The 24,653-nt window shown below is 53.7% G+C and overlaps 5 protein-coding genes across 5 annotated transcripts; 2 read left to right on the forward strand and 3 right to left on the reverse strand.

Moving 5' to 3' along the window:
• Positions 1–1,564: 1,564 nt before the first annotated feature.
• Positions 1,565–4,802, forward strand: NCS57_01127200 (Importin N-terminal domain-containing protein; the record flags this gene model as incomplete). Its single annotated transcript, XM_053060992.1, has 7 exons — positions 1,565–1,634; positions 1,708–1,850; positions 1,914–2,081; positions 2,140–2,310; positions 2,369–3,764; positions 3,816–4,119; positions 4,175–4,802. The coding sequence occupies 7 exons, from the start codon at positions 1,565–1,567 to the stop codon at positions 4,800–4,802; spliced, it is 2,880 nt and encodes a 959-aa protein (XP_052909378.1).
• An 893-nt stretch (positions 4,803–5,695) lies between these two features.
• Positions 5,696–7,699, reverse strand: NCS57_01127300 (uncharacterized protein; the record flags this gene model as incomplete). The annotated part of the gene is made up of 3 exons (XM_053060993.1): positions 5,696–7,318; positions 7,407–7,568; positions 7,628–7,699. The coding sequence occupies 3 exons, from the start codon at positions 7,697–7,699 to the stop codon at positions 5,696–5,698; spliced, it is 1,857 nt and encodes a 618-aa protein (XP_052909379.1).
• Positions 7,700–14,274: 6,575 nt separating this feature from the next.
• On the reverse strand, positions 14,275–17,030 carry NCS57_01127400 (CTLH domain-containing protein; the record flags this gene model as incomplete). The annotated part of the gene is made up of 4 exons (XM_053060994.1): positions 14,275–14,365; positions 14,427–15,052; positions 15,111–15,514; positions 15,563–17,030. The coding sequence occupies 4 exons, from the start codon at positions 17,028–17,030 to the stop codon at positions 14,275–14,277; spliced, it is 2,589 nt and encodes an 862-aa protein (XP_052909380.1).
• Positions 17,031–20,369: 3,339 nt separating this feature from the next.
• On the forward strand, positions 20,370–22,752 carry NCS57_01127500 (Vacuolar protein sorting-associated protein 1; the record flags this gene model as incomplete). The annotated part of the gene is made up of 6 exons (XM_053060995.1): positions 20,370–20,422; positions 20,487–20,621; positions 20,690–22,076; positions 22,133–22,394; positions 22,451–22,535; positions 22,584–22,752. 6 exons carry the CDS (start codon positions 20,370–20,372, stop codon positions 22,750–22,752), a joined length of 2,091 nt encoding a protein of 696 aa, XP_052909381.1.
• Positions 22,753–23,277: 525 nt separating this feature from the next.
• On the reverse strand, positions 23,278–24,537 carry NCS57_01127600 (uncharacterized protein; the record flags this gene model as incomplete). The annotated part of the gene is made up of 2 exons (XM_053060996.1): positions 23,278–24,425; positions 24,477–24,537. 2 exons carry the CDS (start codon positions 24,535–24,537, stop codon positions 23,278–23,280), a joined length of 1,209 nt encoding a protein of 402 aa, XP_052909382.1.
• Positions 24,538–24,653: the final 116 nt, after the last annotated feature.

The raw sequence follows: 24,653 nt of genomic DNA on the forward strand, positions 1-24,653 counted from the left end.
GGCACGGGCGAGCACCTGAGGTCTGGAAGGAGGATGGATGAAGTGCGGTGCGGCAGACTCTGACACGACCTGCAATTGACAATGGGCAGAGGTAGCTGCAGGGCTCGCCGATCAGACGAGAGTACCTCAGCCGATGTACCTTGACTCTGAGCCAGCCTGAGCCAGCCATCCAACAGTGCCAGCTTCCCGTGCGAGTGGAGTGGGAGGTCACTTCCTCCTTCGTCCAGTTCCCAGAGGGCCGTGCGACGGGCCAATCGCGGGCCGGTCTGCCGCGCCTCGCGCCGCCTAGTGGCTGTTGGATGGCTTCTCAGTGGCCGTTTGGGGTGGGAGCACGCGAACAGCTCAGGGATCTCACCTGTAGCCCCCAAACTGTGGAAGTAAGGTACCAGAGCCAATCACGCCAATCCCGGGACATGAGGGACCCTTATGCCGGAGCAGAGCATCTCAGCCACAGCGTACCTGCAGTCTTGGGTTGATCGGTTGCGAGAGATCCAGTAGGGTTGTACTCTGGGCTGTTTTCGTTCTAGGTGGGCGACTGAAGGAATGACAGAGTTTTGTTTGATAGACCTGCCAGAGCCGAGACCCGACAGCCTGTTGTCTGTACCCATTCGAAATAGTTCAGCGAAACGCAGCGATTTCCAGTGTGCCAAGGTCATGTCCGAGAGTCACCTGCATCATAACAAGGTCATGCTGAGACAGTGAATATCATGGCTGGCTGAATAAAGAGGTTGTCTATCCCCGAGTTTATTGGGACATCTGCCTATATCTGTAACCTCTTTCAACCAGGAACTGAAACTTGCAAGTAGATTGAACATGCTTTGTTTGCCTAAGAAGTCAAAGCTCTAGAAAGGCATGATATATATCACGATTCAAGGTTTCCCCAAGTTCCTTACTCTGCATACCTCTCTTGACCAGGCAAGTTCCTTGTCAAAACTCAATTCCAGGTCGAGCCTACGCTCAACATTTATTGCCAACAGCCCACTTCGACAATCCTGACCGCCTATTTATCTGTGTAGGTATGGATCAATGCCAAGACTCGAATGCCTCGATGGCCCATGGTGTCTATCTTTAACTCTGAACTGTTCATTTGAACTCAGTTCTTAATGTCCATTCATAAAAAGGTGCATCCGTACAGGGCGACTATCGAGGGATACGAGCAAGGGGTGAAGTCAATTAATACCTGTAGCGGGAGCTTCAACTTCCAGTCGTCGAGGCGCCCATTCACGGTCAGCCCCACTTGAACACCCGGCGGGACCCTGAACTCCGGTTGCTTACAGGGCAACCGACCCGCTAACACCTACTGAAGTCTGCCCCGAGCCCGAGCTGTTTAGCGCATTTGAGGTCCGAAGCTCATTAAAAGCTGGTTGTTTTGAGGCTTCTCATTGGTTGCCTCAGCATACCGCCTGTCACCGGGGGAAAAAATACAAGTCGTTGCCAACAACGCAGCTTGCAACCTCCAGTCCAAGCCAAAACCAAACATCTTCCTCCACCATCACCACCGCCTCTTCGCTTCCCCTTCCCTGTCCTTCTCCTTATAAGCCCCTTCTCCATCCTATCTCTCATCATGGCGGCCGACATTGGTCACATCGCCCAGCTGCTTGATGCAACCCTCGATCCGTCTCAGCACCGCAAAGGTAACCTCTCCGTTGCCCGTCCCACCTCGTCGTTGCCCCGCGATTTCGAATGCTAACAAACAATCACCAACAGCCGAGACGGCTCTCAAGCAGGAGGCTACCAAGCCCCAATACTCTCTCAGCCTCCTCAACATTGTCAACTCCGACTCTATACCCTCCAAGACGCGACTCGCCGCCGCCCTCGCCTTCAAGAACTTCATTCGAACAAATTATGTGGTGCGTCTGGACACAAACCCCATCCGCCGATGCGCAAAGAGCTGAACTCGAATTTTTCTATAGGACGAGGAGGGCAACTACAAGCTGCCTCAAGATGAGGTTCAGATCATCAAGGAGCGCCTGATCGGCCTCATGATCTCATCACCTGCCAACATCCAGGCCCAGCTTGGTGACGCTATTAGCGTTATCGCAGACTCTGACTTCTGGAGGCGATGGGATACCCTTACTCAGGTAATCTCCTCTGCAGTTCTTTTAATTTGACCATGGTATTAATACATTATCTACTCAGGAACTTGTCAGCCGGTTCTCTGCCACAGACCCCAAGGTCAATGTTGGCGTTCTCGAAGTCGCACACTCCATCTTTGTCCGATGGCGCCCTTTGTTCCGTACCGACGAGCTTTACATGGAGATCAACCACGTCATCAGTACATTTGGACAGGCCTTTGTTCAGCTTCTAGTGGTAAGTTGAGCATGATTCACCTTTCGCCTGCAACTTTGCTAATCGTCATCTACTGCAGACAATCGACAAGAAGATCACCGAGAACAGCGACAAGAAGGATGTTCTACAGGGCTGGTTTGAGGCTCTCGACCTGCAGATCAAGATTCTCTACGATATGTCCTGCCACGATCTGCCTCCCATCTTCGAGGAGAACCTCGCCAGCATTTCCGAGCTGCTGCACAAGTACCTCACATACTCCAACCCACTCTTGGAGACCGACGACGAAACCGAGACGAGCATAGCAGACACCGTCAAGGCCGACATCTGCGAGGTCCTCGAGCTTTACACTGTCAAGTTCGATGAGGACTTCTCCAAGTACTGCCAGCCCTTTATTGAGAAGGCCTGGAACCTCCTTTCGTCGACTGGTACCGAGACGAAGCACGACATTGTTGTCAGCAAGGCTCTGCACTTTTTGACCGCTGTCGCCTCCACAAAGGAGCATTCCGGAATCTTCAATAACGAGGATGTCTTGACTCAGATTGTCGAAAAGGTTATCCTGCCCAACGTGGCGCTGCGCGAGTCTGACATCGAGCTTTTTGAGGATGAGCCCATCGAGTTTATTCGGAGGGATCTCGAGGGTTCGGACACGGATTCGAGACGACGATCTGCTACCGACTTCCTGCGGAAGCTTCAGGAGCGCTTCGAGGCCCCCGTCACCACGGTGGTGTCCAAGTATATCAACCACTATCTTGCCCAGGGCAAGTCTGACTGGAAAGCCAAGGACACTGCCATCTACCTCTTCCTGTCCGTCGCAGCCAAGGGCGCCGTCACCGCCGCTCAAGGTGTCAAGACCGTCAACCCTCTTGTCAACGTGGTCGAGTTCTTTGAGCAGCACATTGCCCAGGATCTCATCAACTCTGAGGGAGTTGAGCCCATCTCAAAGGTGGACGCCATCAAGTACCTCTACACTTTCCGCAGCCAGCTATCCAAGGAGCAGTGGACAGTTGCTCTGGGCCCTCTGATCCAGAACCTGAACTCGGACAACTACGTTGTCTACTCCTACGCTGCCATTGCCGTCGAGCGTGTTCTGTTCCTTGCCGACGACGCTGGTAACGCCATGTTCCCTCGCGCCGACATTGAGCCCTTTGCCAAGGACCTCCTCGGCCATCTGTTCAAGCTCATTGAGAAGGAGTCGAGCCCTGCCAAGCTGCAGGAGAACGAGTTCCTGATGCGATGCGTCATGAGAATCCTGATTGTCATCAAGGATGGCGCTGTCCCCTTGCTGGAGAATGTGCTCACTCACCTCATTCTCATCACCAATGTCATGAAGCAGAACCCTAGTAACCCTCGCTTCTACTACTACCACTTCGAGGCTATCGGCGCTCTTGTCCGATACTGCGCAGCCACCAATGCCGCTCTCTTCAACGAGAAGCTGTGGGGACCCTTCCACCAGATTCTGGTTGAGGATGTCACGGGTAAGCGATGTGATTTGAACAACAAGAGTCTTCTACTAACAGGTTATCCAGAATTCATGCAATACGTCTTCCAGGTTCTGGCCCAGTTGCTCGAGTCGAGCCCGTCTGAGACCATCTCGGACAACTACAAGGCTCTTCTTGGCCCCCTGCTCAACCCTACCTTGTGGGAGACACGAGGCAATGTTCCCGCATGCACTCGTCTGCTGTCTGCCGTTATCCCTCGCGCCTCTCAAGCCATCATTGCTGAGAACCAGCTTGAGCCCGTCCTGGGCATTTTCCAGAAGCTTCTGAGCGGTAAGAAGTCGGAGCTGCTCGCTTTTGATATCCTCGACTCCATCGTCAAGACCTTTGAGCCGTAAGTGCCCTCCTATCCCTAGGACTGAAGTAGGAAAACTAACACTTCCTCATAGCTCTGTTCTGGACCAGTACTTTGGCACCATTCTCCGCCTGGTTTACACCAAGCTTCAAGGAAACCCGGCGGACTCTTTCAAGTTGCGCTTCGTGCGATTCTACCACCTTGTCGCTGCCCGTCTGGAAGTGGGCTACGGCACTGATTACTTCATCAAGCAGTCCGACTCGGTCGAGGAGGGTGTCTTCACCAAGGTCTACCCGGTTTTTGTGCTGGCTGAGACGCAGAAGCTCGCTCGCCCTGTCGACCGCAAGGTTGCTGTTGTGTCCCTGACCAAGACCCTGTGCGACTCTCAGGCATTCGCGCAGAAGTTCATGAAGGGCTGGGCCAACACCTGCCGTATTCTCCTCACGCTCCTCGCCAACCCTCCCACCGTGGCTGCTGGTACGGGTGACGAGATTGTCGCTGAGGCCGACGTGGATGACATTGGCTTTGGCATGTCGTTCACAGCGCTCAACACTTGCAAGGCCCTCGTCCGCGATGACTTCCCAGAGGTTCAGGACGTCGCCAAGTGGGTGCATGAGTACATGATCGCCGCGAACCAGCGACATGGTGGTGCTGTCGAAGGATTCATCGGCCAGCGACTGGGCCCCGAAGAGCAGGCTGCCATTGCCCAGTACATCCGATAAGTCACGGAATGATTAGGGGACTCGAAACGGCATGATGATGGGGTGTAAGATGAAAGACAATACAAGACAGGATTAAAACAGCGAAGAGGACGCAAGGCAGGATTTTATGAGGAATACCAGGATCCAGGGCGGTTATGGATACAGTCGATTTTACGAAAGATGAAAAAAGGACACAGCGTCTGGAATTACTAGACGATAATAAAAGTTGAGGGAAGCTCGACCAAGATTTGCCGGCATTGATTGATGCCATAGAGCCTGGGTAGTTAAATACCGAGTTTGTGTCGCCTTCAGAATATGTACTCCCATCCAGTCTTAATCCCTTTAATGTGGCATTGGATTGATTAGTTAGGGCATTGAATGTTCATTCGTGTGCCTATTATCATACAGCATGAGTCAGGGCCTCTGTGTCTCAAATGCAACGTCTCTCGCCATCCTATCGTCCACCATCATAGACATGCGTCGATACATACACAGCTGAAGCATATGGGATGGTAAGCCCCCTCGTGTGAGAATCCGCGTGCATCATCGTCACATGCCACATCATGACCGCCAAAAAGAAATACCCAAAACACCGAGTGATGCTAGCAGAGACAAAATAGTCGTCCGTCGACAAAGAAACGCCTGGGGACCGTGTGCCTAACGGACCCCCTCACCCTCTCCCACTCCATCATCGTAAGAGTCGTGACGATGCCATCATCTGGTATCAAAATCGTACAAAGCATGCAAAGCCGCCCAAAATAACATCCGTGCCTCCCCCCTTGCGTGCCGTGGCACGATACATAAGTAAACAATAAGCCCTCATCCTCTGTGCCAAGGTCTCGTGATGGCCATGGCAGCAGATGACACGAGAGCCAGAAAACTAGTGTTGCCCTTGACTTCTCTTTCCAGTGAGTCTAGATAAAGGTGCCGTCCTTCCCGATAACGCCGACACTGTTACGCCATCGACATCTCCCTCCATAATCATCTGTGTCTCGGTCTCGAGGAGGTGGTCCTGTCCCTCGCGGGTTCAGCGTCCCACGGGGTAGGGACGAGGGCTGGATGTCGATCTCGCTGCTTCCCCGGGAACTCCCCCCACTAGCGTTCGTCTGGACGAGCAGTAAGCTGCTGGTGCTCGATAGCCTCTTGGTGAACTCGGTAAAACTCAACCTTTTGGTAGCGGTGCTCGAAGTGGACAGACGCTTGTCTGCATTCGGCCGTATCGCGCCATCATCGGATACCTTGGTGGGGGTTCCTGTTGATATCTCCAGATTGGCCATGCCAGGAGTCAGCTGGGGAGTGCTGTTGGTCCTCTGGCTCGGAGTTGGACGACTCTTGGCATGCGCCGTATGCGGCCGCAGCGGAGGCGATTGCGGTATCTGTGTCCTAGTCACAGGGGGACGACTTGATGGTGAAGGCGGCGCCGCTTCGTGACGGCCAGTGATAAACTGCAGAGCTCGTTGCGTTGTAGGCGGTATCAATGCCGGTCCCCGTCGTTCCGGTACTCCGCCGTATGCGTCCTCATCCAAGTCGTCCGAATCACTATCTTGCTCCTCGCTAGAGCTGTCAGACGCTTCGAAAGCACTACGCATCGCCATCTGCTGGGCTCGTTCGGCTTCTTCCCTCTGTTTTCGCTTCTCGTCAGCTTCCCGCATAAGCGCATCAAACCGCGCCAAAGAACTCAGTTTCTCCTCGCCTGGCACCTCTCGTTCAGAGCCAGGGATACATCGCATCTGGAAGGCCCTGTCTAAGATGGTCTCGCGTGGTCCAGGGGGAGAACTCGAGTCGGTTGCGGCAGTTGAAGGATGAGGCGGCTGTGAGCCAATGCTGCTGCGTCCTCGAATAGGCGAGCTCATCGTGGATGAGCGCCCTTGCGCTGATGTCCAACCCTCAATAAACTCTCCTTGATATTCTCCCGTTGTGGTAACGGGAGATGGCAGGTCGGTGGGCAGGACCGTAGTGTAGTGCTGTCCAGGTATTGGAAAGTTCATCTGCTGAATTGGATAGTTGCTGCTCGAAGGGGAAGACACATCACTACGTTTGGATCGCAAGCTAGGCGACTCGGAGCTGAATGTAAGGGGCCGATCTCGAGTAGCGGTCGAGTGGGTGTTGGAGGAGCTCTTATGCTGAAGAGCACGGGTATCAGAACGGCCAGACTGATTTCCGCTCGTTGGCCGCGAGAAGTAGTCGGATGTATCGCGGGGTCTCGACGAAAACGGGTTCGAAAATTGAGGTGACATTGGGCTCTCGGGGCTCATGGGGCTCATGGGAGACTTTCTGGCGAGAATGAAGCGAGCCCACTCGTGCAAGCTCAAGTGGTGGTCGTCTGTAGGGGTCCGGAACCAGAGTGTCGTTGCGCTGGCTTCTTTACTGGAGGATATAAGGCCGGCAGCTCGGCTCGACCGTCGCTTTTTCTCCTTGTCGGCGATAGAGATGACGAGAGTGGGAAGGACAGGGCCCTGTTTGCGGTGGGCGATCTGCTGGACCTGGCAGTCGGTAATAGAGTTTATGGGCCATTGTTGGCTTGGTTCAGTATCCTCCTGAATTCCAATGGGGTCAGTCTACAGCGCCAGGCAATAAAGCGGAGGTTTGGCTTGGGATTTCCAGGCCATTTCCGGAGTCACATACCTTGTGCTTGTAAACGAAGATGCAACATTCTTCGGTAGGTAGTTTGGCGAGAGACTTGTTCCCAAGGCTATTGTTGCGGCTGTTGGAAACTAATTGCGAGTAGCTGGGGCTACCTGGATGGCCGGCTCCGGCGTTGCGCCTTCCAACGACAACGTATCGCGGCTAGAGTGGTATGGCGATTAGGGGCGCGGAACAAACGTGCGCATATGATAGAGACAAACCTTCCAGACAGCTCTACCAAGAATCTGGCCCCTGTCCGGAGGGACCATGAGCAACCCCTCCAAGTTTTCCATCGTGGGCGGCGACTTGAGAATGCTCGACGTAGGTATGCAGTGTAGAGATATCCGAGTAGAGGCGCGACAAGAGGTCAAGAGGCTTGATTACAGTCGCATCATGAGTACACAACCATGAGCTAGAGGTCGACGGCGAACGATGGATGTCGAGCAACTCCCAAGACGCAGCACAAGCCGGGCTGTGTCCAAAACACCAACCAAACAAAAACAAGAAGAAGAGCCGTTGCCCGTGGTATGTAAAGGTTCGAAAGATGATGTTGGTGGCGATGAAGAGCAAACTCAAGGGGACTCGGCCGGAAAATGGAAGATTCGGCAGCTGTTCGGACACGGGCTGCTAGTCGATCAGGTCGGGCGAGTTAAACTACTGTACCATCCAACGTCCCACTTCCCCGTCGAAGCTTGTCTTGACTTGTCTCGGAAAAGGAAAGCAAGAAAAGAAACGAAAAAAATACGTAGACCACACCTGAAAAAAACGAGCGAGCGAAAAGGATGGATGACGATGAAGGTGGTTTGGGTTGGCTTGCAGCTGCTGGTCTTTTGTTTAACCGACCTTGGCCGGCCGCTGGAGATGGGACGGATGCGGGAGGCGAAGGGGGAGGGGGACCCATGATGCGAGGCGCTTGCCTAATTGGACAGAACTGGGCTGGCACGAGGTTCACTAGGGGCGGCCAGGGCCCACCGTTGCTTGAGGCCTTGAGGGGGGAGGCGAGGGTGCTAGGCGGCGTGCCAGGACAGGGGAGACAAGTGCTAAGGCAGGTACTAAGGTAGGTACAAGCTGCCCCCGCTGGGAAAAGGCGAAATTACATCTCGAACAGAAATGGAAGGGACAAAGACCGTCCGCGTACTGGCTACAAGGTTCAGCCTAGTTCAGGTACACCGATGGTGGACGGTTTCTGGGGACAAAGCGCTGCAGGACGGATAGATGAAGATGAAGACCGATGGACCATACTGAAGAGTCAAGCAAACAAACAGTTTGCGGGCCTGAAATTAGCAGCATCATTGAGATCAGCTCTGTCTGTCTATCCGTGCCTCAAGCTCAAGTCAAGTCTCAATCAACCTCAGACACATCCTAGGCTTGTCAAGCCACACGGTTGGTCCGTAGGTAATCTTTGCAGCCTAGAGACGGAGCTGAAGATGAAGTTCGCTATAAACCGGATTTCCTCTTCGGGCCATTGCGCAAGAGGCTATACCAATGCAGTTCCAGGATGCTGACTCGGACGTCTGTCTGTCTTGTCCGTCATGTCTCTCGTCATCAGTACGGGGTACAGTAGATGGAATGAGGAAAAAGGAAGCATATCCCATCCATATTAAAGGGTCTCCAAGCTGCAGCTTTCAGTGCGTGCCGCCCCTAAGTACGTATGTACGGTACGCACAGCTTTTAGTTGCAGATGAGATGGATGTGCATGTTGCCGCAGTGGGCGCGCATCGTGCCGTGTTGCGTCCATGCCTGCTGCCATCATCCATCCATGGATGGACGGGTGGGCACGCACCGGTCAACGGACGGGACGGGGGCAGGTACTGGTCCAGGTACCAGTTACCTTTCCCTCCTTGGTATGTACACCACAAGTTAGGTGCATCCCCGTGCAGAGGTCAGTCCTTCCCAGCCGCAACAGTCCATCCATCCATTGCACTTTCCTGCAGGGAACACGACTCAGACAGCGCCGTTCTAGCAGGATTGCCCTGCAAAAGGCGCATTAGACCTGGAGCTCTCCTTTCAACGAGCCCGCGCCAAACAAGAGCCGACCGACTCTTCCTGGTGAGCTTTTTTTTTTTTTCCTTTCTTCCAGGGACCGTTTTTGCCACTGAAGCCGCCGCCGCCATGAAACTCTGTCACCGCCGTTGATGCTCCCTCTCGTTTGTCATTTCTAGAATTGGCCCTAGTGCCGGCTGTTTTGGCTGTTTCGTCTCAACTTTTGAATGCATGGGTCGACAGGCTATGGGCTATTGGATCCAACACAATCTTGGGGGCCGCCAGACCAGACCGCTCTGCGCGCCATCCATGGCAGGTTTCATCGCTTCCCTATGACAGACTGAGAGAACTCGACAGGACAGGACCCAGCGACCCTGACAACCCTGCAGGTCCCCTCCCCGACGAAACCCTCCGAAGGCGACATCATGGAGACGAGACCCTCCAGAGAGAATCATCGCGCTTGTGCCCGTGCCCATGGCCGTGCCCGTGCCTCTGCTCGTGGCTTTGCAAGCCCCTGCTCCTCATGGACGGAGCATGGCTGCCCCAGGATCAAGGAGCTGGGCTGGGGTCTGCGTACACGCAAAACGACGTCGTTGCGACTCAGCCAGGCCATAGCCTCCTGTGGTGGATCACGATGCGCTCGCTACACATCCTTGACTCATAAATGTTCCAAGCTCCTTCTCTCGCCATCAAGTAATAGCCAGGAAAGGCGGTATAGATTTTGCGAGAATTTGAGAAACACCATGACGGTCCTTGCTCTCCCAGGAACATTGTAGCCGGACATGATAAACATGGCATTCCTCCCCAGCGCCACGCAACTAGCAAGACAGAGAGCACTACACACGCCAAAGTAATTCCCTTTGTCACGCGGCGCCGGCTCATCCCGCGTCAACTTCAAGATCTACTGACCAGGCGAATCAGCAATGGCGATGCTACTGATAACCGGTCGACGCCCGCACCAGCACTTTTCTCTCTGATTCACATCTACGCGCTTGATACGGAATATTGTCTCTCCTTTACAGATACCTTTAGACCTCACCAGGCTCCTGGGGCAGACCTGTCCAGGCAGGACATGGGTAAGCACGGACGTCCATGCATACCCCTGTGATGACGCCAAAAACCAGGTCCCAGGTGCGCCCAAACACGATATCACCAGTCTACCTCCTCGGACATGACCCTAGGGAATTCGACTCCTCGATCAACAACCTTGACGAATAGCCCAAGCTCAGCTGCGCTTGGTGTACGTACTCGGCATAGAACATATGGGATCAAGATAAACTTGCGGTTGGCAGGCAATACGAACACGTCCCCTGGGCCTCCCACACGCAGTACAGGTCATTTGCACTACACCACACTAACACGGCAAGCTCCTCGGTTCGGCGATCATTGTCTCTGGCCGAAGATCCCACACATCTAATCTACCTATGACTGACCACCAACATATCCTTCGGCGGCCGTTCCTGGTTCACGTTTACAGGCGACGTCTTGCAAGGGGCAAGACATGTCGAAAACCTCGGGGAATTTTAAGATTTCAAGGTGACATTGACGTATTCTCTCATGCGTTCCTGTCCCGAAGGAGTTATCATCTCCTCGAACTCCCGCTGATCGACAGTGAGACGCGGCGGTGCTTGGAAATCCTCAAGAATGACTACCGAGACGTTTCCATTCCATCGCGGAGTATCGCCTTTTGCCTGAAGGATCTCTTCAATGGTTGTTTCTTGCCTCTTAGCTCGGGCACATGTCGTACAACCACCACCATACCGTCATCCCAGCAGGGGCTCCTTGCAGCCCGGTAGTCAAGGCTTTGGGGTCTGCAGGGGTCTTTGCTTCACGGGTCCTCGGCCGGTATTTTCGTCGAGATCATCATGAGGCCATCTATCCGGCCAAGACTGGTAGGTTGGTCTCGTCGTAGCCCATCAGCAATACCGTCAGCTTCGGCCCTTTGCTTGCTTCTCACGAATCGCTGATGAATGCTTCAAAAGGCCTCGCGGCGCACGTCCTCTGCGCGTGGAGCTGTTAGCGTCAGGGGCGAGGGCCTCAGTGTTGGATGGCTCGATAATGCACGGGGCACATCGGCATGGGTTCAAAGGAAGAAGTCAAGGATTGACCACTCTGACCCTTGAGCGGGATGTCGTCTGGTTTCTGGTCCTTGTCACTGTTGGTTCCCCCCACACTTTGATACTACTCTCCACGGGCTTTGAAAAAGGAGGAATATGGTGACTATCTACGGAAACAACGGACGAATACTAGTCCCTTGCTTGTTGGGCCGAGGATATGTCCCTCTCTCAAGTCTGCTCTCACGGGGGCCTCCTGTCCAAGGATTGAGGACCTCCTGTATCGGCCAATGTCCACCACAGGCGGTTGTTGGTTCAATGGCAGGAGTCTCAACAAGTATCGAGACCAGACTCGACAGCCTTGCCAACTTGTCTGCTTGTTTCACTCTTTGGTTGCAACCGGAACACAACGGTACAGTTACGCGCCGTGGGAGAAAAAGAAAAGAAACCTCGCAGTTTGCTCTTTGACTCTGCTTGTCTCAGCACAACCGCCCCCGCAGATTCCCACCGATTGGAAGTTTGGTATCACAAGAGGCTGCATCGCAGATGCATTGGACTGGAGTCACGGACCGGTGACGGCCGACGTGCTCCACGGTCCTGGAACGATTGATGATGAATCCCACCGAGACAGTCGCTCGGCCCCGTTCATTCACGTAATTGTCGCATTGCATGGCATCTCTCATCGACGATCGCCAACGAGCGTCGCTTCTCACACAGCGCCAATGCACACGCATGCACACATATGGCGTTGCCGTTGACTCTGCCATGTCTTTGCATGTCGGAACGCAAGCCGACGGTGCCTATCTGGCCAGCTGGAATACAAGGCGAAAATAGCACAGAGCGTCAAGGGAAGAGCTGAGGTTGGACAAAGAAGCTTGGTTGACCTGACCCCCTGCATGAGGCGTCATCACTGGAGAGGGATGCAGTGGAAGGTTCTGCATACTGGGTATCCTTCCGGATAGAGAATGCAAGATGCATCAACAAGTGCGCATACCAGCCCAGCCTCTCCACCAGACACCAAGCCTGACGGCAGCGCGGTCCGTTTCATGACCAGTTCTCGCCACCGTCTCGACTATTGCGAGCCGTCGCTACATCAACATCTCCGACGCTCCCGGTCGATGGAGCAGCTCTCTTTCTTCGTAGAAAGCCCCTGGTCGAGAAGTTCTTGACCGCTTCTCTGAAATGTCTTTGTCCATTGCAGCATCATGGTCCGTGACGGGCTAGGGGTTGGACTATCTGGAATCGCGCGGAACCAATTCGCTCCACCAGCTGGACCTTTCAACCACTCTGAGGGTGTGGTCCAAGGCGAAGGGGCCTGATGCTCGATCTCTGTTGTGCACAAATGGCGTGCCTTCCCGTGCTGTATCTCGCCATGACCCGCCGGCCCTGGTCCCGGTGCTGTCATGGTATCAGATCATGCAGGTACCGAGTCTGGTACACAAAGCAAGACCGTCTCCGGATTTGCCTATCATGGCATTCTTTGACTGAGAGGAGAAAAGCTGACGATGGGTTGTTGATGGTCACAACTCAGTTCTTGTCGAGGCTCGGTTTCTCCATCAGCCGGAGCTGCCCATGCCACAAAGAGTGGTACGCACCATCCATGCCATGCTGAGCCTTGACCCAGCTTCCAAGTCGGCTTCTAGATTGCTCGCTACAGTACGTCTCCTCCACAGTCCACACCCTCCTCCACCTCCTTGAAGTCGATCCCCACCTACCAAAGTCGGCAGCGGGCCGCTCTGTATCACGCACGGCACAGTCAAACTCTATGTGTTCACCTCCCTCGATCCCAGGCAACCCTAGCATGTTCGTCTCGATCTGAATGAGGCCGGCCTCGGTGTCCAGGATGCGATCGAACTCCGGCCGGGGTCACACCGACTTGGTCTGGTCGAGCAAGACCATTGCCAATGGTTTGGGATAATATCATACACGCAGCGCATCTCGATACATTACACGCACCACCATGGGCCGCGTGCAATCGAGTGGGCCAACCGCCAAGCTGTGTCTGTTAGACATCATCCAATATGCCGGATCAATAAAGAACTATCACTCCACTTCGTCTTGTCTCTTTTCTCGCATCCGGCCTTGTCCCAGACTACCTATCTGCTGTGCCGTCGCTTGGAACCGTCAAGGTTTGCCGGCATAGCCTTTTCTGCGGCCCATAGACTGACTACACCACCACCACCGCACCACACCATCATGTCGGTTGCCTCAACAACTGGCCGTATGCAACACCCAAGTCTTGTTCTTCTGACACGTCTTGCAAACCAGCCAGCCATTGTGAACTGTGGCCTGCTGTATCCGGCAGCAGGGAGAATGTCACTTTCAGCTGAGAAGACAGGGCTTGACTTTAACCGCCCACCACATCACGCCAGACTTGCAGCACCAGCCATCCACACTTCGCCAGAGATAGAATCGCACTCGACGTAACCGACGTCAGCTCGGCTTCTGAGCTGCTGTACGTAACAAAGTGGGATTTCTGCACTAGCCAGTCTACCATAGACAAAGAGACGCTGGATCAAAGCCAACCCCGTCCGTCTCATGAACCAACCCATCGCTCCAACGCCATAAACAACAACAAAAACCAAGAAACAAGAAACCCCTGGTTCTCCCGAGTGATGAATAGATGTCTGCGATGTCGGCACGAAAACGGCGCCCCCCATCCATAGCACCCCATGTACCCGTTCGTCCTTCTAATAACATACTCAAACACCGAGCTGCCATGCCATGCCATGCCATACCTGCCTCAAGTACTGATCGTTAACCCAAGTCGGTCAGCCATGGCTAGTCCCCATTTCCACACACGAGTTCTCCAAGAAGAGGAGTTCTAAGCCCTAATCTTCTCCTTCATTGTCCCTCCAACCGTTTTTAGAATCCCGTTGGAATCGAGACCGTAGTTCAATACTACGTGTCTTATTTGACCAGCTACATCATATCACCGTTAGCCAAATATCCAAGTAGCAACTTGGCCATAAATATCACTCACATCTTGAGTCGGCCGTCGTCTCCGCAAGACGCCAGCACAAACGGATCCGTCGGATTCCAAGTCACAGCGTTACATCGAGGATGGTGGCCGGGTAGCCGCTCAACCGGAGCGCCCGTGTTCTTGTGCCAGATCAAGATGTTGCCGTCCTCGCTTCCACTCAGGACAAAACTCTCGTTCGGTCCACCAAAGGAACTCCGGATCAGGAATTGGCCACCGGTGTGGCCAAAGAACTTTTGCACCGAGTTCCGCGTGAAGAGGTCAATGAGTTGCGCCTCTCCATCGCTCTTGTTGACAAGCAGGTGCCGTGAGTCCTCGCTGATGCTGACCGACGTGAGAAGTGCCTTGAGCTCCATATCAAACTCGAGCTCTCGCGTCAAGGCGTTGTAGACATGAATTGTCTGCAGATGATCCACGGCGACAAGCCAGCGGCCATCGGGAGATCCGCATATGTCCTGAACACGATGCTTCTTCCCCCAGTCGTACACTTCGTCATCATGCACATTCACGGTCCGCAGGCTGTAGTTGGGATCAAGTGTTCCGAGAACGAATGACCGGTTATTCCGGTCCCAGACACAACCACTTACGGGTTCCTCGAATCGACTGAACTTCTTGATGAGTGTGCCGGTCTAGAAATCAACTGTCAGTATCCCATGCGAGGAAAGGGCCTTTCTTCCAACTACTCACATGGGTGTTCCATAGCCGAGCATAGCCATCTCTGCAGCAACACACAATCATGGAGTCGTCCGGGCTGAATGATATGTTTCCAACACCACCCTCATGGCCACGAAGAACGCTGAGCACGTCGAATGTCTTGGCACTCCATATCATAACGTAGTCACTGCTGCCACAAGCAGCAAGCCTGGTTCCGTCATGTGAGAACTGGACCTGCCAGATCTCTCCGTCGAGATCAGACACCTCCACTGCCACTTCTGTGGGGAAGTTTCGTTTATCACAAAGGTGATCCGAGTATAGTGATGGTGACAACGCCTCAGTATGATACAAACAGGTGTCGATTTGGCTTTGCTTGACTTGTTCAAGGAGGACTGCAAGGCGATTCTCGGGTAACATGACCGAAGGAGATATACATTCTGCGCAAGTCAGTTAGAGTCTAGTGATGCTTAGGAAAGGCAACCCACTGGAAAGCTGCGATAATAGTCGCTTTCGAGACTCGCCACCAGCCCCATCCCACTCTGCCCTTACCATGAGGTCCTCAACAGAACGGCACATGAGCAAGCTTGACAGGAAATGGAGCTTTGCGGTGTCGTGTGAGAGCGGAGTCAGCTCTCCTCGAAGCACTGTGAGAGCCCGACTGGTGTCCTTCTGCTCCAACAGCTCCAGAAACTTCTGCTGCCTTAGCCAGAACCTCATGGCGTTGCGGTCGGCACCGGCTGCCAGAACTAGCCCATTCCCTTGGCCATCTGACTCATATGAAGCGCCGGCAAGCAACTCCTCTGCCACGGGCCATGAGCCACTGAGCACGGCAGATCTAAAGCCGGCCACAGTGGGACTCTCGAGCTCATAGCCACTCTCCTGGCTCACATTATCGGCGGCAGCTTGGTATCCCATATCAGATAACGCCTGTATCAACAGCCGGGTCACTTCTTGACGGTCATGACCAAAGTATGTTTGGGGTCGTTGGCTCGGTCTGCCAGCAGCATTGTTCTTGTCCCCGGCTGAACCATTCAGCGCGGCCTTGTGGCCATTAGTCACTCCTGTAGAAGCCGACTGCTGGGACTGCGGAGCGGTCGAGCCGTTGGAGAATCCTAGGGAAGCGCCATTGTGCGGATCAAGTGTATCACTCGCGCCCATCCTGTCGTTGCCTCGTCTTCGTTTAGAAGGGGGTTCGGCAATAGTGTCGTAGACGCCCTCAGACTCGAGACAAGAGTCAGTCTGGAGGTCCAGAAGAGGGTCGAAAGACGGCGATCGTGGGCGTCGTCCGAGGATCTGAGGCGGCACGGGACTCGAGAGCCTGTCAAGGCCAGCAACGGAAGAACCTATATTCGCAATGCCGGTTGGGGATCGACTCGGGTGGTGTGTGTTGTCGCCGTGGAGGGCGTTGAAGCTATAATCTGTGGTAATGTTGGGGATTTGGGCAGAGATATCAGTGCTGGAAGAGATCGAGAGGAGTTGCGGCGTGTGTGGGTGGTCGGAGGTGTGATCGGGGAGACTGGGGCGTGAGGGCTCGCCGGAGGAGTCCAGGACGGCCTCTCCGCGGCAGCAGACCGCGGTAAGAAAAGCTGGGGTTAACGAGAAGCTGGCCGTTTGCCAGAAGAATGCGGCATCCGAGTGGGAGGGTGGCAGAGGCGTAAAACTGGCTCGGTACCAGCTGCGAACGATGATGTGTGGAGTTGTGATAGCAGTTGGAAGCGGGAGGTGGAGGTGGCGGCGCTCAAGCTGAAGGAGGGATCCGGCCGCATGTGACGGATGAGGCGTGTGAGAAATATGGGGTCGTCCGAGGAACAAGACAAAGACGAGAGGGAGAAGAAGCCTTTCTTGGAGAGCTGGAGAGTGAGCTGAGAGTTCACAGCTAAGGTAGGTATGATGCCAGGTGGTTGTCGGGGCGAGGTTGTCCAGTCCGTGCAGCTTCCGTGGATGGGGTTGCATGGACGATGAGGTGCGCCTTCTGGGGCCTGAGGTGTCGTGAGGTCACCTCATTAGAGGAGGCTTGTCGCTAACAGGCGCTTGCTGGGGCGTTTCTGGGGGCCGACAGTGACGATCCAGTAGCGTCTTGGGGGCTCCAGGGCTACCTATTTGGGGGCCACCTACTTTAATCGTCACACGACGAGGTTCTTGTCCAACGCAGCAACTCTGGATTGGGTATTATGCAGGTATGAGCTGTGGATGCCTGCGTAGGGTGATTATCTTGAGCGAAGATCTGGCATGGATCGGTTTAATGCCTCGGGTAAACTTGCTACAGTACAACTTGTGATGAATGGTCCTCAGTTGGTCAGTCGCCTACCCTGGAGCACGGCATTTCAACCACTAAGCCCTGCTTTTTCTAGAGGTTCCTCGCCTGTCCTGGTAAATGTCCTGCAAGTAACTGCATGTCTTCAATCTTATGGACCGATGTGTTTTTCCTATAAGCAGCGATTTGTCTAGGAATGTATATTCAGCCTGTGCCATGCGCGATGTTGCATCCTCGCCAAAATCGCTTGCTGGGTGTTGTCAGATGCGAGCGATAACGTGGCAGCGCATTTCGTCATCCACTTGGGACCATTCCGGCATTCGATCCTGTGTCAACCTAGGTACAGAGTTAGAAGACGATTTTCTTTTAATTGGGAATTTTGTTTACTCTTACAAACTGCCAACCAGGCGGCATATCTTTGACAGACAGGGGCCGAGGTACTGGCGGTGACCCAACCAAATCCGGTCTTATGTCGATGACCTCAGACACTCTCACCAACCACGATGGTATTCTCTGTCATATCCCAATCTACTCAAAAGTGTTCATAGACATGAACAAGAAGAGAAGAAATGCCTGATAGTAAGATCTGCGGGAGTTCTCATCACGGCCTTCAGCACCAAAGTGCAGACTTGACAACGAGCAAGTTTTGACCTCCCACTGTGGCTCTCTCATCTTTATCCCAACTGCGACCAGGACTTCAGTTTGACACCAGTGCTAACACTGTATCAAGGACCACAGGAATTGTATGACATACGATGGCTGTGACAAAGCCGCAATAGCCATTGTAGGAATGAGGTTTTATGTGTTGCCTTGCTGCGAGAACCTGCTCATACTGTTACAGATGACTTTTCCAAGATGAACTTGAACAGCCTCATCGAGTAGTCATAATCATGACAATGACTCTTTCGATACAAAAAATGCCCGACCAATGGGCACAATTCTCAGGCAAAGATCAGACACCTGGTTACAAAACACATCCAGAAGAGGCATGTGGATGTTGACCTCAACAATGCTGTGTCCCCCTTGGTGATTGGAAAGCTCCGTGAAGAATTCTGTGCCTTAGTTGACGGTGAGACAACGCAAATGCCTTGCATCATGGAAATCGGCCTTTCCCCAACGCTGATCACAACAATGTTAGAGGCCGGCATGAAAAGGGTGGCGTGTTGGGATAGATGTAGGGGTCACCACTAAACAGATATTCCAGCACGAATTGCACATTCCCCATCAACCAGTGATGTATATGTTACGCGGCCATGTTTTTGTAATCAATAAATTTGAAGACTCTGCGTCCTTTCGGTCGAAGAGGGCTGTGCCTGGAGTTCCTGGAGGATGTACTACCATACGGAGAAGCGACTGACCAGAGCCTGCTGGAGAATGGTGAAGACTGGGCTGAACACGGAAACTTCGATAAGTACTAATTACCTGGGAAGGAAAACTATTAAAAGAGCAAATATTTGAAAGAGCCTAAAGCCATGAAGCTTTGTTGAGTCTTGACCTTGCTCCCCATATCGTCAACATGGGATTCTGACGACCGATGATGAAGCGAGCTGCCCCCTGGCTCGATGTTCAGAACCTCTAAATCGAGATTTCAAGGACTGTGAGAAATATCTTTCAAGTAGAAGCTGCAAGAAGGCCAATGCGATTTTATGAGAACGGATGAGTTTCGACTTGGAATGAGCCCTATTCTACAGGGATTTGATCAGCCAAGCCATATACGAGTGATCTTCTTTCGTTCCAAACACTTCATCTGCCTTTCTTCCGGACAAGTTTAGCACTCAGAGAGAGATGACATATGTTCGCCTACCCAAGTAGTTGGTTTCTTGTATAACTACTGACTGTCGCATGCCTCGTCGTATTCGGCCCATGCAGTTGGCGGGTTCCCTTGTGACCCACCAACTCTCTCGCGCATGATGCTCCCCTCAACGCCATGAACCTGCGTTCGCCCTAATTGATAAGGATAGCCTGACCCCTGAACGGTTAGTTTGATAACTCACTTGGCTGTCATATTCCTGATTGGCTTCCAATATGGGTCATGCCAAGGTCTTTGACTTTCGGCGGTGAGCATTTCCATGTCTCTGATTTCGCTTACATGTTCATATACACTCTAGCAATTCTGTTTATTCTCGTGGTTAACGCTACATAAGAGCACGAAATTCGTATTCGATAAGTAGATATTGATATTGCTGCGGTACTTGAGCTCGGCTATTCCTGTCTTATCAGTATCACTCATGAGCGAGATTAATCCTCTGGCCTCTAATGGCTCGCCATGAAAGTGGTTCCCGCCTCAAAGTATCGAGGCCTCCAGCAAGACAAAACAACTGACAGACATGTCTCGCAAGGCCTCGTCATTGCCGTCGTCTCTGTGGCACCTCGACTGGAGGCATCCATAATCTTCTCTCAGGAACGCATCACGCGGTGACGTTCACTGCCCAGGCTGCAGAATTATTCCCCTCCAACCCTTCTGATTCAAGCCACAGCTGGATGAAGCTGGTACCAAAGCAATGTCACGTGCCCGCCACGCTTGTCAGGGAAAAAGCTAGACCCCTGCTAGCCACCAGGCAGGAACGATCGATTGGGCAAGGCTGCTGCGCCACTCTGTGGCTCGAAGGGGACGTAATGACGGCCCAGCCAGGGCAGCAGCACCGGCAGCGGGCGGCGCAACCTTAGGGCCCTTGGGCTTAGGCTCGTGAATTCGGTGTCGTCTTCTTGGTCCCTCCTTATTCTATCCAGCATCACCACGCATTTTTCCATATTTCACGGCCTTTGCCCGCCAAAGACAGTTTTCTATCCAGTTCATCACAGGCTGCTCCACCTGAGCCAGCCTTGGAACCGCCGAGACCACACCGATTCGATTCCCCTATAGTCGAGTTTGCGCAACCTACCTTACGCTCCAGGAGCCCTCCACCCCGACCGCTTACCGAAAGTCAACCACTACTCCCCTCCACCCTCCGTCACCGTCACCGTTTCCGTCACCGTCGATCCGACTCGATCCTGCACATATCCCACGCATATAGGAGTCAAGAATCGTAGTACACAACATGAGCGGCAACCTCTCTACGCCGGGCGGCATCTCAGATCCCGCTCTGATCCAGTGAGTCCCCCCGCTACGCTAACCCCTCGGTGGCCGTGGATTGCCTCTAACCTCACACCTTCAGGCTCGTCAACAAGCTTCAAGATGTATTTGCGACCGTTGGCGTCAACAACCCCATCGACTTGCCCCAGATCGCCGTCGTGGGCAGTCAGTCAAGTGGAAAGAGTTCGGTACTGGAGAACATCGTCGGTCGAGACTTGTGAGTTGCCTCATACCGCCTCTGCCGTGCTGTGCTGCGAGGTGCTTGGAGACTGACAGCTATTCTAGCTTGCCCCGAGGTTCCGGTATCGTGACCCGACGACCTCTCGTCCTTCAGCTTATCAACCGCCCTGCGCAATCCAACGGTGTCAAGGCCGATGACATCGACAAATCCAACGACAAGGCAGCGAACGCCGACGAGTGGGGAGAGTTCCTCCACGTCCCTGGTCAAAAGTTCTACGACTTCACTAAGATTCGAGACGAGATCAACCGGGAAACAGAGGCCAAGGTTGGACGGAATGCCGGCATCTCTCCAGCTCCCATCAACCTGCGCATCTACTCTCCCAATGTCCTCACCTTGACATTGGTCGATCTGCCTGGTTTGACCAAGGTGCCCGTTGGTGACCAGCCCCGCGATATCGAGCGACAGATCCGAGAGATGGTGCTCAAGCACATTGGAAAGTCGAACGCCATCATCCTTGCAGTTACCGCTGCCAACCAAGATTTGGCCAATTCCGATGGTCTGAAGCTTGCGCGAGAGGTCGACCCCGAGGGTCAACGGACCATTGGTGTCCTCACCAAGGTCGATCTGATGGACGAGGGAACCGACGTTATTGACATTCTATCGAACCGTGTCATTCCTCTCCGACTAGGCTACGTCCCCGTGGTCAACCGAGGCCAGCGCGACATTGACAACAAGAAGGCCATCAACCAGGCGCTGGAGGCCGAGAAGAACTTCTTTGAGAACCACAAGGCCTATCGTAACAAGAGCTCATACTGCGGAACTCCTTACCTGGCCCGCAAGCTGAACCTCATCCTCATGATGCACATCAAGCAGACACTGCCCGACATCAAGGCCCGCATCACCAGCTCTCTGCAGAAGTACACGGCCGAACTTGAGAGTCTTGGCCCTTCGATGCTCGGCAACACCTCCAACATCGTTCTCAACATCATCACCGAGTTTACCAACGAGTGGCGAACAGTTCTGGATGGTAACAACACTGAGCTGTCCAGCACCGAGCTTTCTGGTGGCGCCCGTATCAGCTTCGTCTTCCACGAGCTCTACTCCAACGGCGTCAAGGCCATCGATCCCTTTGATGTCGTCAAGGATGTTGATATCCGTACCATTCTGTACAACTCTTCCGGTTCTTCTCCGGCGCTCTTCGTTGGCACTACTGCTTTCGAGTTGATTGTGAAGCAGCAGATCAAGCGCCTGGAGGACCCCAGCTTGAAGTGTGTCTCGCTCGTCTACGACGAGTTGGTGCGCATCCTGTCGCAGCTTCTCGCCAAGCAGCTGTACCGCCGGTACCCTTCGCTCAAGGAGAAGATGCACGGCGTTGTCATCGCCTTCTTCAAGAAGGCTATGGAGCCCACCAACAAGTTGGTCCGAGACCTGGTCTCGATGGAGTCGGTTTACATCAACACTGGTCACCCTGACTTCTTGAACGGCCACCGCGTAAGTTAATTCTTGACACAAGACTATCCGAGAACGTCGCTGACCCAAATTTATAGGCAATGGCTATGGTCAATGAGCGATACAACCCTTCCAAGCCTGTCCAGGTTGACCCCAAGACTGGCAAGCCCCTGGCTTCTACTCCTCGCGCCGCGAGCCCAACAGTTCCTGAGCCCGAGTCATCTGGAAATTCTGGCTTCTTTGGCAGTTTCTTCGCAGCCAAGAACAAGAAGAAGGCCGCCGCCATGGAGGCTCCTCCACCCACCCTCAAGGCCTCTGGCACCCTGTCGGAGCGGGAGAACATTGAGGTTGAGGTTATTAGTACGTGATGAGACAAATTCACTTCCGTGTGGATGTAGTTACTAATTCGTCTACAGAGCTGCTGATTTCGTCTTACTACAACATTGTCAAGCGAACTATGATTGACATGGTTCCCAAGGCCATCATGCTTAACCTTGTCCAGTAAGTACCTCAGTGGCTGTCCCCTACATGGTCTAACAACGTTCATAGATTCACCAAGGATGAGATGCAACGGGAGCTGCTGGAGAACATGTACCGAACTGACACACTGGATGAGCTCCTGAAGGAGAGCGACTTCACCATCCGGAGAAGGAAAGAGTGCCAGCAGATGGTCGAGTCTCTATCCAAGGCCAGCGAGATTGTCAGCCAAGTCCAGTAATGCCACCACTCATGAACGAGGCTACTCACGTATTCGCTTCTCGATCCGGCGTCACCCTCAGACTGTATCCCTCAACGCACACACCCCCCTCCATAAACCGCAAGCTCCAAGGGGATCACCGCACAGCAGTCGTTCTCTAAACCCTACCCCCCCTTTTTTACGACGTCCCGAGCATCACTTTTATTTTTCGATACCACGACATTTCAGAAGGAGACCTAGAGTAGACTGCTTAATGACTTATATTGGGGTGCATGGCTTCCTGGACCATGTATGCAACACGGCAGATGGGGTTTGGAGGCGAGGTTGGTTGCTGTGAGGGTTATCAAGGAGTAGGAGTACATGGGGGATTTGTGTTGGCCGGAGTGCGACGGTTTTGTCTTGGCCTCTTAGCTGCTAATGTTATTACTATGCCTGATGACTCGTCAGCAGAGTGACGAGATGTAGGTAGAATATATAATCATTTCCCCCATAGCTGGCCCTATGTTCACCAGTAACCCCTCATCCATGTGTCGTTACCGAGAATCATCATAGTTTTGATGTCTCCTTCAGCACCAATCCTCCCTCATGCAGCTCATACTCCCTCCCACTCTCCCATCCCATCCATCCTCTCAGGGTGTCCTCGCCTCCCTCTCCCGGTGTGACGAACTTTGGCGCATAGCCTTCCCCTGGAACCCCTGGGCCCTGCCCAAACTTGGCCGCATCTGTATGCCCAACTTCTTCTTTGACAGCAAGACAGGGCGTCTCTCGCAGCGTCACCGCTGGCCGTTGATCACCCTCACGCCTGGGATCTGACTCCAGTTCGCTGTACTCCAACACAGGAGTGCAACATGCATCTGTGCCGTCAAATATAGCCTCCCACTCTGCGCGGCTCTTGGTCTTGAACCTTTCTCTCATCAGCCTTTCAAGTTCGGGCCAGAGACTCGTGTCGTGTCGCTTCGACTCCCATCCTTGGCCTGTGAGATCCAACCCCTTGACCAGAGCCGCAAAGAACTGCGGCTCCAAAGCTCCAACTGACATGTACTTGCCATCTGAAGTCTCATATGTATCGTACCAGGGACAACCTCCGTCGAGTAGATTTCTCCCACGACCCCGTTCCCCCAGCGGCGTCTTGAGCGCCATCCTAGGAAAGGTTGCCAGATAAGCACTTCCATCAACCATGTTTGCCTCGACAACTTGACCGCGTCCCGAAGAATGCCTTGCAATAATGGCCATTAATACTCCTTGGAACAGCACTGCGCCGCCGCCGGCAAAGTCGGCCAGGATGTTCCACGGCGGATGTGGCTTCTCCCCCTCGCGACCTAGCATGCCTAGAACGCCCGAGACGGCGAGATAGTTGATGTCGTGACCGGCCATGAGGGCATACTTTCCATCCCGACGAAACCCCGTCATGCGGCCATAGATCAGCTTCGGGTTCAGGGCGCAGAGCTCATCAGGTCCGAGACCGAGCTTCTCAAGAACACCTGGGCGGAAAGGGTCAATGATGACGTCTGCCTGTGAAGCGAGGCGCTTGACGAGGGCGACACCACGCGGGGACTTGAGGTCCACGGTGATGGAGGCCTTGTGCCGGGCGAGCATGTCCTCCGTCGGGACGGCGCGGGCTGACGTGCCCTGAGCCCGGTCGATGCGGAGGACTGAGGCGCCTCCGTCGGCGAGGAGCATGCCGGCAAAGGGGCCTTGGGGATGTTAGTTGATGACTGAGTTGATGGTGCCTTTGGTAAACTTACCTGGGGCAAGGCCGGCAAACTCCAGGACCTTGATGCCGTGTAGAGGAGTAGGGCCAGCCATGTTGAAAGTTAACAGACGAAAGAAAGTTGAATGGATGATGTCAATCAAATTACCAAATCAATCAACATTCAGCATTTACCCTCATATAATCATCAATGGATTATATGTCCAAGTCT

This window comes from Fusarium keratoplasticum, chromosome 9, assembly GCF_025433545.1.
Source record: "Fusarium keratoplasticum isolate Fu6.1 chromosome 9, whole genome shotgun sequence".
Taxonomy (NCBI): Eukaryota; Fungi; Ascomycota; class Sordariomycetes; order Hypocreales; family Nectriaceae; genus Fusarium; species Fusarium keratoplasticum.